Consider the following 13063-nt stretch of genomic DNA (forward strand, 5'->3'; position numbering starts at 1 on the left):
GAATACAGTGGCACAGTAAGCACAAGACCTACATCTAGGCATATGCTTCTCACTTACAGACAGAATCAAAAAGAACAGATGATGGATAGATTGCTGAACAAATCAAACATTCACCCCCAGTCGCAGATCTGGGCTTAATACATTGTTTATGTCTCACCACGCCACCCCAGTTTAGACCCAGCCATATGCAAATCAATCGTGGCCCTGCTCCCCATGGGAACAGTCCAGCCGGGCAGGAGTAGAAAAGCCATGGAACACGCAATGGGTCTGCCTTTCATAAAGCACAAGAAGGCATAATTAACCTTTTCACTAAAAGGGTGGAGGGGGGATCACAGCAACTAACATATCCATTTGAGATACTTACCCGTCCCCAGAAAAGCCAGTGGATCGCCTACATGTGTTGCAGCAGAACATTGCACTAGTGCTCACTGCATGCACCAAGCAGTCAGTCATATCCAGGCCTGCCCTAATGGCAAACTTTGCTGCATCCTAACTGTCCCACATGATCTGAGTCAAAGAGGCCCTCCTCCTTCAAGACTCCCAGCAACATCCTGCAAGTGATATCCCAAAGGGGGGTATGTAATAGGCAGACAGGATTGTCAATTTTCAATGCCAAGCTAGTGGAGGAATACATCCACTTTCTGACTCCCTCAATCCTTTTCAACTCCCTGACCTGTGGGGTTGCAGGGAATACATTGGGGTTATTTTTATTGGTGGACGTTTAGATCACCAAGCTCTCAGCAATTGGATGCTGTATAAGAAAGTCCAGATTATCCAGTGCCAGTCTATGGTGCTTGGCTTTGTCCTAGTACTCCAAAGGGTGTCAGTCTGATCTTTATTAAATGAAAGTAATGGCTCAGAAGAGGCTTGCCCCTGGTGCAACACCTCTGTAAGGACATTTGTCTAGACTAACACTTAATGTAGCTGTAAATCCTGTACCGTAGCCCCAAATTTAAACGTGACAGCAGAGGATGAGCTCTCCTCCAGAGGGGATGTAGGAGCAACACCAACCCTGGTCCGGGAGGTATGCAGCCAACTGACCTTCTGCAAGGCCATGTCAATATTATCATCATGGTGTGTGGGTAAATTATCCCTATCATCATCCTTGTCATGGTCAGGATGATCAGAGTCTGATGTAAAGACACTCGGGCCAGACTCTATTTTGAGCAGGTCAAGACTCCATTTTCTGCCTCATCACTGGCATGTCTACCTTTGACTTAGATGCTGTCTGTCCTTATCTTTCCAAGAACCTGTGAAAGTGGCAAAATCAAGAAGCGGCCCTTGCAAAGGAGGCATGGCCACTGGCCTTCAGATCCAATTGATGATGGCATGGTTAATCACATGCTCTTGCTTATCAGACAGCACATGCCTCATTCTTGCATTTCTTTCCATCTTAGACTAAGAATTAGTTCCGTCCACTAGGACAACCTTAGTCATTCAATTTGCTTGGCTGATGCCACACATAGGAGATACCTCCTGGTGCTCTGCAGACTTGATCTGCCCCCACTTTCATGACAGAGTGCAGGTTCGGGGTACCTTCTACAACGCTTTGTTCAGTTTTTTTATTCTTGCTCAATTTTGATGCAGGAATTTCAGTTTCAGGTGATTTACCGTAAAGTGAAACCACATACTTAGAACTATGTCTAATCAGTATGATATTGACGTACATAAAAGTGTATGCACTATTGACATTGTATTGTAACAACCATATAAAGTTCCCTTCACTACACAGTGAAAAACAGAGAAATAAAAAAGTTTTCTGTGGAATGGCAACATATAACAAATCTTCTCAGATCAGACCCAATCACAAAAAAACTGGCTATGACATCATGTGTACCAATAACTGAGGGGAGAAAATGATTGAAAATGTAGTTAAAACTGCTTTCCATGAATCAGGTCAACAGTGATGCTTGGGTGCCCTCTTTATGCCTTTATAATTAAATCAGTACTGACTGGCATCCCGTACACATATCTGTCAAGCATTCACTCTAGAGAATTGCAAAGATAGATGCTTCAAATAAGAATGGGCCAAATACCTCTTCACGTAAGATGAGTGTAGTAAGACAGACTAGAATCCTGCTGTGAAACGCCAGGCGTGTCAGTCTGTAAATTTCCCTTTCAGTCATGCAGAGCTGGTCAGTGTAGGAATGAAAGATCAAGGTAAAATATTGCTACTTCCATCTCTCAGAAAATTACATATAAGAAAGGTCCAGGAACATATGTCACATGTTATGCAATATGAAAATATAGGTCTAAGATAAAATTGGGAAACCGCTTTAATGTTTGTGGCAGGTAAGTAATATGTAGGGATTAGTCGGGCTCTTAGGTGCCCCTTTCCATATACGACTCCATACCAGTGTATGTGAAACGCCAGATACTATTCGTTTTATTTCCTTTCTCAATATAGTCAACAGATTTGAGTTGGTCTGTTTCCCACCCACTCCCGATAAGTCTCTAATGTTCGATGTCTTCCTCTTGGGTATTTTCCTTGTTGTACTTTATTCTTTATTTTATGCTTTCTTCTTTTCTTCCTCTTTGCAGGTAGGGTGTCGTGGCTCAACGGGTGCTCCCACGGAGTCCGAGTGAGAGAGAGAAGGAAGGAAGAAATATACAAGACCTCTATTAGGTACGTAATCGATTTGTCTCGCTTTTCTTTCTATTTTTCTATCTCTTTGTGGTGTTTCATCTTCTTGTGTTGTACTCCTTTATCACCTTTTGTTTGTGCTCATAGTGCAGTTGTTGTTAGTACATTCAGTCCCTTGGAGTTTAGTACAAATATTGTTGGTAGTAGTTCTGTTTTCGTTTAGTAAGAATTTCCTTTTCTGTAGTACTCCCCAGAAGGTCTTCTCCTGTCATGCACGGTTACCATTGTGGAGTGTGACCAAATACTGCATGCATCCCAGAAATAAACGCAAAAATAATAACAAGGTTGGCAGCCATGGCGTCTGTAGTATTTCCCTTGTCCACCCTTTTTCCATTCATATCTTGATTTTCCTAACCCTCCGTATAGTTTCCGTTCCTTCCTCTCCTCCCACTTAAAGTCATTTGTGCATCGCCCACACGTTTCCGTACCTGGGAACGCCATGCTCCTTCGGGAGCCTGGCTGGCCTTTCCATTTGTCCTCTTCCTTCTCTCTCGCTCGGATAGTCTTCATCTTCTCAGCGATCCGGACCAGTTGCTCTCTTGCGGGGATCTCCTTTCCTTCCCTTCAGGTCGTCCGGCTTCTGTTGCGTGGTTCTCCCGATTCCTCTCTCCACGTCCTCCGTCGCCATTTTGGTCTCTCTCTCCCTCTTGTCCGGCCTCCCCACTTCCTCGATGTCGTGCCCCTGGATGCCAATCCTGGGTCTGACGTCATCCCGCATAGACATGTCAGGCGGAAGGGAACTCCTGCGGGTGCCCCCCGGGTACTCTGCGGTCTTCCCGGTACTCGCACCCATTGTGCCCCGTCACAATGCTTTTACAGGAATGGTAAAGAGGTGGGGTTTTCATAAGTGGGGATTTTGTGAACGAAGCCGATTTTATATATAATCTCTATATATGTTTTTTTGCTTTCACCTATGTTTTATGTTTTCATACATGCTTGTACAGCCTAAAAAGGGCACAATATCAATCAAATAAGTAATTTTTAAACAATTCTTTAAGAGGTTTCCTTAATACCTGCCACATTGTTTTACAGAGAAAGTAAATGCAGCCAGACTTTGGGTGTTCAAACATAGCCCCACTTTAAGAGTCTTTTTACTTCTAAGTAACTGTTCATCTCCTTGCCTTACCGGTCAGTGTTACTCTTTTTATGTTGTTCAGGGAGCTATTTTATATTGATAGGATGTGTCTAGACAAGTCCATATTCAATTGTTGTCTCCATAAGCCCACACTCTCTCTTGTTGAGGTGTAAAACACACACCAACAATCAACAATACGTGTTACTCTGGTTTTATAATTGATTTCTATTGTTAAAACCACCAATGTCACTGTTTAAGAATCTTTCTCCCTATAAATACACAGAATATGTGACAGCACTGTAATGGAGAGGACATAACATTAGTTTGTGCTGGCTATGTGACTCTGGAAAGTATTGAATGTTAGTAAATAGAGGGCGAGCAAAAAAGTGTGGAACGTTGGAGAACTCCTAGAAACATTGTGTACTTTAATATATTAGTTTTCCTGCTTCAAAACTGTGATAACACGTTTCATTTGCCATTAATGATTGTAAAACCATGCTATTTTCAAACACGGATTATTAAATGATCTATTAACAGACTTGATCATTTGAACCATGATACGTGAACCAAATTACCTTGAGAATAATGCCTACTAGACTACTTCAAACAATTAAAAACATTTGGAAAAAATTCAAACAGGTTAGAGAAAAATGAACAATTTAAATAACGTGCACGTTTATTTGGCCCATGCCTCGAGAACAGTACACGTTTTATAAACGATGTCTACACATGTATAAGCACTTAGAATAATATCCCTAACTGTAGGCATACTCACATTATACGATACCTATATGACGTATGTATGGGGTAAGGCAATGTCCTGGGTGTCTAATCCTTTCTCACTATGGCAATTATTTCTTTGAGATAAATACTGTTCAATATATGAAGTGTGCAAGTGAATTCTAAATGATTACGAACCACCAAAAAGTATAATTCTGTAGGTGTGTTTTGGCAAACATTTTGTTAATTGAGTCCATTGTGTTTTTCTTCATTTGTCTCTGACAAAGCACATTCCAAGGCACAGTTAAGTAACTCTCAAGATAGTTCCACGAGGCACCGATACTTTTCTAATATATTTATTGAGAACTGAAATCGCCTGTCTTCACTTCTTAGCTTTAAGATTAAGCAGTTGTATATAAGCAGTATGACCATGTTCCAAACTGCTTAATTTGCCACTTCTAAAAACAACCAAAGCTTCTGGAAATGGATCCTAAAGTGAGTGACAGTGCTGTCTCGCCGTATCCTTTCTTCAGATACCTTAATTGTCCCCAATGTACAGAAACATAATTTAAACGAATTAGTTCCATGGGCCAATTAAGTGATTGCATAAAAATAAATAATTAAAGCACTGGGTCAAATCATAGGATGCTCGGGTTGTCCTTCTGTAATATAAGAAGCTGTACAGGAATCGTTATAAACATGCACAGGAATGCAGGCATGTCCTTGAACAATGTCTTCATCGGGTCACAAATCCCATCTGTTCATTCAGAGTATAGGTTCTGTGCCATTCCAATCCACAGAGGCTCCTTTCCACCTAAGTGAGCAATAAGATAAACTCATTACCAAAGACAGAGATTGTCACACAAAATAGAGATTTAAACTTCCCTAAGTAATTACTGTTGCTGTGGAAGTCAGCGGGAACAGCATATAGCTGAAAGGTTATACATGAATATGCCCTTGTAATGTCTCCAATTAGATTATTCACGTGAAGCAGCGGGCAGTGGCTCCCTCTTGCATATGATCCCAGTGTCATTAATTAAGGGAATGACGCTTAGTCATTCTCCACAAATCTCAGCTAATTTTTATAGCAGAATCTGCAACATGATTAAAGAATCAAATTATGTGTTTATAATTGGAGCTAAAGTTTAAAAGGTGGTATGCGTTCTATGCTAATCCCTATAATGGGTCTAAAGTGCAAAGCTAACTACTTTGCACTGTCCCACTATTTTGTTGTACCGCATTAGCGCTACAGTCAAGGCAGAAACAAGATGCTGTATGTCAATCATAAGAGTTGCACATAATAAGAAATGTACGGCCAGCAGTGTACTTTTGTATAAGAACAATAATATAATAATACACCTTCAACAGAGAAATATATATGGTAATAACAGCAACCAAGCGATGCCAATCACTCAAATCCATAAACAAATTTACAAAAACAAATTACACAAGAAATTAGAGTGATAACACTAAGGACCCATGTTACACACAACAATAACTGATGATAAATTTGCTGTTTGTGATCCAAATTGAGACTACAGAGGACTACACTACTCTTGTCGAAAACAGTAATCCCATTAACTAGGAAAACTGCAAACCTTCTGTAAGGATATTTGTCTTGACTAACACATAATGCAGCTGTAAATCCAGTACCTCAGCTGCAAATTCAAACAGTGCAGCAAAGGATGAGCTCTGTTCCAGAAGGGATCCAAGTGGCAACACCAACCCTGTGTCCTGGGAAGTATCCAGCCAACTGGTCTTCTCCAAGTCCATGTAAATATTATCATCATAGTGTGGAGGTACATTATCCCCATCATCACCATTGACATTGTAGGTTGATGAGAGTCTGATGTAAAGACCCTAAGGCCTGACTCCATTTTGAGCAAATCAAGAATCAATTTTCTGCCTGATCACCAGCATGTCTACCTTTGACTCAGATGCTGTCTGTCCTTATCCTTCCAAGAACCTGTGAAAGTGCCAAAATTAAGAAGCAACCTTTTTGAAGGAGGCATGGCCGGTGGCCTCCAGATTCAGTTGGACATGGCACAGCTCATCACCTGCTCTTGTGTATCAGACAACATGTGCCTCATTCATGCATTTCTTTCCATTTAAGACTAAGACTCACTTCTGCCCACTAGGACAACGATAGTCATTCAATTTACTTGACTGGTAGCACACAAAGGAGATATCTCCAGGTGCCATGCAGACTTGATGTGCCCCCACTTACAGGACAGAATGTGGGATTAGGGCACCTTCTACAAATCTTTGCTCAGTTGTTTTATTCTTGCTCAATTTTGATCCTGGAATTTCAGTTACTGGTGTTTAACTGTAAAGTGAAACCACTTTGGTGCAACCAGTAGGAAATGTAAGGAAAAATACCTGTTATCTTAGGTCTCAATAATGGAACTCTCCACTGAGATCATGGGCACTAAAAAGTTCTACCCATCTGTGGAATCTTGGAACAATTTTTCTAAAACAATTAACTGTAACACTTTTCTTTAGGAAAGCTATATTTTTTTAAATAAAACCCTATTTAGAAACTAGACAACTTTTGTTTATTTTTCTTATGAAAGAAGCATTTCATATTTAAAAAATGTAATTAACCTACAAGGTTAGTGACAAGAAGACTCATGTTTTAAAAATTCAAACTATGCAAACCAGGCAATATGGCAAGCAGTTTAAAACTTCCATCTTTAACACTTCTATCTAACAGTAGATACTCTTCTCTGCCTAGTTTTGCAAGCCAGTCATGCCAAATCAAACTTAACACCTGACCATTCCATTCATCATCTGGTGATCTAAAGAGAGGCCAAAGCATACACGTTTTTACTATTGAGTCAAGGCTATCTTATAGATGCTACAGAGGACAATTATTTCTGCAGCCACACAAACATTGTCTCTCCTAAACTCCACACCACCACCCATTTTCTGTGTCTGTTATTAAATAAAACAAATCTGGACCCACAGGACCTGAACAACTACAAACCGATTACAAATGGACCTTTCCTGGGGAAACTGATGGAAAGAGCAGCACTCACCCAGATGTCACAATTCATTGAAGACTACTCCATACTTTCAGACTACCAAACTGGATTCCGCCCAGGAAGAAGAACTGAGTCGGCTCTCATTGCAATCTGGGATGATCTTAAAAACAGAGCTGACTGCAATGGAGTTGCTGCACTACTTCTCTTGGACCTCTCAGCTTCCTTTAACACTGTTGACCACAACACCCTAATTCAAAGACTCCACAAAGATAGCATAGATGGAACTGCTCTCGATTGGATCACATCCTACCTCCAAAACAGAACAAATGTCATATATTCTCCCCCTTTCTTGTCCAAACCCTAATTCACAAACGCAGGGGTCCCTCAAGGATCAATCATCTCACCTATGCTTTTCAACATCTACATGATGTCATTACCAGAATTGATCAATTAATTTATACTTACATGCTACAACTATGCAGATGACACACAAATACATTACTCTATGCTTAACATGTTCATAGGTCATGGCATAGTTCTTAGATAAATTGTTAGTTTAGATACTTATAAATCCCTGGTTTCATTTTATCTTTCACAATGAGGAAATGTTATCTAAACTATTTTATCAGCAAGCATTTCGCTATTAAGGAAAGATAAAATAACATTAGAAATGTACACAAATAAATTAACCTCAAATACTGCAAATCTTGAAGGTCTGTGTTTATACAACACAACTTTAAATCTCAAAATATTATATCCATTATTATATTCCTTCCATATATAGGCCCTCATTTCAACCTCGGCGGTCTTTATCCAAGACCGCCGAGGTACCGCTGTGCTGAAGACCGCCAATGAAGGCGGTTTTTCCGCAAATGGAATCATGACTGCTGGCAGCCCCCTGTCCTTTTTCGGATGGAGAGCCGCCAGCAGCCATACTGGCGGTCGGCGGGGAAGTGGAGGCTGCTCCATCTCCATCGCCCCATCATCAGAACACCGCCCACCGAATCCCAACCCAAGATTCGGTGTGGCGGTGTTCTGGTGCCGGGGAGCTAGCGGTGGAGCAGCCCCCATGGATCCCGTCCCCTCCTGGAGGATCACCAGACAAGGTAAGGTCTATTAGGGGAGGGGGGTGGAGGGGAGTTATGTGTTGTGTGCGTGCATGGGGGTGTGCATGTGAGTATGTAGAGGGGGTGTGTGAGTGCGTGTATGCATGCGGGGGTGTGCGGGAATGTGTTGTAGTGTATGTGTGCGTATAGTGGTGTGTGTATGTTGATGTTGGGAGTGAGGGTTGGGGTGGGGAGGGGGGGTGTATGTTGATGTTGGGGGTCCTGCCACTTTGGGGGTTGGTAGGGGGGTCAGGGTGTGGGGGGAGGACTCAGGGTTGGGGGAGGGAGTGGGGGAGAAAGAATTCCCTGGCACTGATAGTGCCTACCACCATGGATTTCATGGCGGTTCCAAACCACCCGAAATCCATGGTGGTATGTAGGGTCCTGATACCGCCGGTAGTCTGGTGACAGCCACCTGGCTGGAGACCGAAGTCTCCAGCCCAGCGGTCGGCACCGCCCTGGCGGTCGAAGTGGAGAAGCGGCAGATGACCATGGCGGTAACCGCCATGGTCTGAATTTAAGTTTTTTTCCCACCGGCCTGTTGGCGGTATTACTGCCTCTTCTCCCCCGCCCGCCAGGGTCGTAATGAGGGCCATAGTCCCTTACTATGGATTTACATATCTATTTATTTATTACTTTAGTCCTACTGTACACAGGGGAAGAAATAACAATAATTACTCTCTTGTAAACTTTACTCTATCTTCCCATCACCCTATCCCTCTATCAATCTATCCTCCATCCCCTACCCTCTGACTCATCTCAAACCCATTCTACTACTATGATCTCCAAATTAACCCTACCTAAGATCTTCCCTCCTCTACCGCTCCTGGCTCACCCGAACCTCAGTTTACTACTATAATCTCCCAAACAACCCTACTAAATTCTCCATCATTTATCTGACCTTTGACTCATCCAAAACCCCTTCTCCTACTATGATCTCAGTAACCCATTTCTACAGACTCTTCCCTCCTCCTTCTCTATTTTACTTATCCCAAGACTCATCCTATTACTATAAACTCCCAATTAACACTTCTGGATTCTTCCCTCCCCTATCCCTCCATAATTCAATTCAAACCTACTAACAAACTCACATATCCTCTGCTCAAATCAACTCATACTGCACTAACCTCCTGGTCAGCGTCTGCAGCCCACCCCAGCTTCTCCTGCTGCTGCCTCTGCCTTCTACCTGGGACGAACTGAGAGTCTCCCAACTTTCAGTTCGAGGCCCTCTTCCACCCGCAGGCTCTTCCCTGCACCTCATCCGTGGTGGTCAAGTGGCCATCGCACCTCGCACCTCTCAGACGCCTCCCAAGACAGACCAGCACCAGGAAACCTCAATGGTTCACAGACACCCTCAAGGAATCCAAAAAAACCTGCCGCACCCTCAAGAAAGCCTGGCGCAAAGACCACACCGCAGAAAACATGTCTGCCCTCAAAAACACCACCCACGAACACCATCAGCTGATCCGCGCCACCAAAAGAACTTCCTTCACAGACAGACTGGACAAGAACACTCACAACAGCAAAGAACTCTTCAACATCGTCAAAGAGCTCTCCAATCCTAACGCCAACTCCAACTCCAACTCCATCACGCCCTCACAAGACCTCTGCAACTCCCTCGCTACCTTCTTCCATCGTAAGATCACCGACCTACACAACAGCTTCGGACACCAGACCCAGCCAACCACCACAGAACCTACTACCCCAGCCATCACCCTCAACTCCTGGACTCACATCAGCGCGGAGGAGACCAAAGCTACCATGAACTCCATCCACTCCAGTGCCCCCTCGAACCCCTGCCCACACTTCCTCTTCAACAAAGCTGACGACATCATCGCCCGCATCTCCAGACCATCATCAACAGCTCGTTTGCTTCTGCCGCCTTCCCAGAGAGCTGGAAACACACGGAAGTCAACGCCCTCCTGAAGGAACCTACGGCGGACCCCAGCTACCTGAAGAACTTCCGCCCCATCTCGCTCCTCCCCTTCCCTGCCAAAGTTATAGAGAAGACCATCAACAAGCAACTGACCAATTTCCTTGAAGACAACAACCTACTCGACCCCTCTCAGGCCGGGTTCCGAGCCAATCACAGCACAGAAACCGCCCTAATCTCAGTCACAGACGACATCAGAACTCTGATGGACAACGGAGAAACAGTCGCCCTCATCCTCCTCGACCTCTCGGCTGTCTTCGACACCGTCTGCCACCGAACCCTAACATCCCGCCTGCGCTCCACCAGTATCCAAGGACTGGCCCTGGACTGGATCACCTCTTTCCTCTCTAACCGCTCCCAAAGAGTCTACCTCCCTCCGTTCCGCTCAGACCCCACCGAGATCATCTGCGGCGTCCCACAAGGCTCCTCGCTCAGCCCGACTCTCTTCAATGTCTACATGAGCCCCCTCGCCGACATCGTACGCAAACACAACATCAACATCACCTCCTACGCCGACGACACTCAGCTGATACTTTCCCTCACCAAGGACCCCACTGGCGCCAAGACCAACCTGCAAGATGGAATGAAAGACGTCGCAGAATGGATGAAACTCAGCCGTCTGAAACTGAACTCAGAAAAAACTGAAGTCCTCATCCTCGGAAACACCCCGTCCGCCTGGGACGACTCTTGGTGGCCCACGGCCCTAGGCACCGCACCAACCCCCTCAGACCACGCACGCAACCTCGGATTCATCCTGGACCCGCTTCTCACCATGACCAAACAAGTCAACGCTGTATCATCTTCCTGCTTCCTCACTCCCCGCATGCTCCGAAAGATCTTCCGCTGCATCCCCGCCGACACCAGAAAAACTGTGACCCACGCCTTCGTCACAAGCCGCCTGGACTACGGAAACACCCTATACGCAGGAACCACCGCTAAACTCCAGAAACGTCTGCAGCGAATACAAAACGCCTCCGCCCGCCTCATCCTCGACATACCCCGCAACAACAGCCACATCTCCGCCCACCTGAGACACCTGCACTGGCTTCCCGTCAGCAAAAGGATCACCTTCCGGCTCCTCACCCACGCACACAAAGCCCTCCACAACAAGGGACCCGAATACCTCAACCGTCGCCTCAGTTTCTACACGCCCACCCGTCAACTTCGCTCCGCCAAGCTCGCACTCGCCGCTGTCCCTCGCATCCGCCGCACCACGGCAGGTGGGAAATCCTTCTCCTATCTGGCGGCCAAGACATGGAACTCCCTCCCCGCCAACCTCAGGACCACCCAGGACCACCCTGCATTCCGGAGGCAGCTCAAAACCTGGCTCTTCGAGCAGCAGTAACCCCCTTCCCTTAGCGCCTTGAGACCCTCACGGGTGAGTAGCGCGCTTTATAAATGTTTTTGATTTGATTTGATTTGACAAGTAAGTATCTTTCTTTCTATCTTTCCCTCTTGCGTTTAACTGCCTTTTCACTCGGTTTTATTTCTGCTTTCTCTTCCATCTCTTTTTCCTTTTTACTCTCCTGCCTTCCCTCCTATGCCGGCCCTACCCCCCACCCCCACGAGGCCCCTTTCCCACCCTCCCACCTACCAGCTGACCACTCCCCCCACCACCCCTCCCCTTCTTAATGGCATCTGCAGCACTGTGAGAGGGCAACTGAACTGACCTCCCGGTCAGCATCTGCTGCCCTCCCCAGCTACTCTGTCTGCTGCTGCCTCTGCCTTCTGACTGGGACAAACTGAGAGTCTGCTGACTCTCAGTTCAAGGCCATCTGCCACCTTCAGGCTCTTCCCTGTGCCCCATCCCTGGTGGTCTAGAGGCCATCACAAGTAAGTATCTTTCTCTCTATCTCTCTTGTTTTTTTTCTGCCTTTTCACTCATTTTTACTTTTGCTTTCTCTTCCATCTCTTTTTCCTTTTTTACTCTCCCCCGCTGTCCACGCCTTCCCTCCCGCCCTGCTCTGGCCCAGCCTCCCCATGAAGCACTTTTCCCAACCTTCCGCCTCCCAGATGACCGCTTCCCCCACCCCTTCCCTTCTTAATGGTGGCCGCACACCAAAGGCAAACCCGCCTGCGCCCAGCGCCAGAAACCCTGGATTTCTGTCAAGCAACCCCCTGGCCAACCTACGTTACAACACTGAGACTCTCCACCGCCTTAACAACAGATATCTCAACGACTGCTGCACCATATCCCCCAAGGATACCCACGGACTATTCATTTGCAGGAACTGCAACTTTAGCACTGGCCTCAACAAGCTGAAGGTACTCTACACACACACAGATACCATCACCCTCCACAACCCCATCAACTGCCTCCTCCTGAACATCCGCTCCCTCCACATATATGCTACAGAACTCTGGCACTTGATTGACACCGCCTGGCTGGACATCACCTTTCTCACCGAGACTGGAGCCAACCTCACTGCAGGACCTGACATCGCCATTCCTGATAGATACAGCATCCTAAGGAAGGACCGGCCCTCCCGCCCGGGTGGAGGACTCGCTATCGTACACAAGTCCACACTTTGTGTCAAGACCATCCCAGAAGAACAGTGCACCACCATGGAACACCCTCATTTCCTGGTCCACTCCAACCAC

At 45.6% G+C, this 13063-nt stretch overlaps 1 protein-coding gene across 2 annotated transcripts in view; it reads right to left on the reverse strand.

The window, feature by feature from the left end:
- Positions 1–4372: 4372 nt before the first annotated feature.
- The window catches only part of MINDY4 (MINDY lysine 48 deubiquitinase 4), a 680820-nt gene continuing 672129 nt past the window's right edge, over positions 4373–13063 (reverse strand). For both annotated transcript variants that reach the window (XM_069211042.1, XM_069211041.1), the window contains exon 18: positions 4373–5253. In XM_069211042.1, coding sequence (XP_069067143.1) covers positions 5205–5253 — 49 coding nt within the window. In that variant the 3' untranslated portion in view covers positions 4373–5204. The remainder of the gene's footprint in view (positions 5254–13063) is intronic.

Source organism: Pleurodeles waltl, chromosome 10, assembly GCF_031143425.1.
Source record: "Pleurodeles waltl isolate 20211129_DDA chromosome 10, aPleWal1.hap1.20221129, whole genome shotgun sequence".
Taxonomy (NCBI): Eukaryota; Metazoa; Chordata; class Amphibia; order Caudata; family Salamandridae; genus Pleurodeles; species Pleurodeles waltl.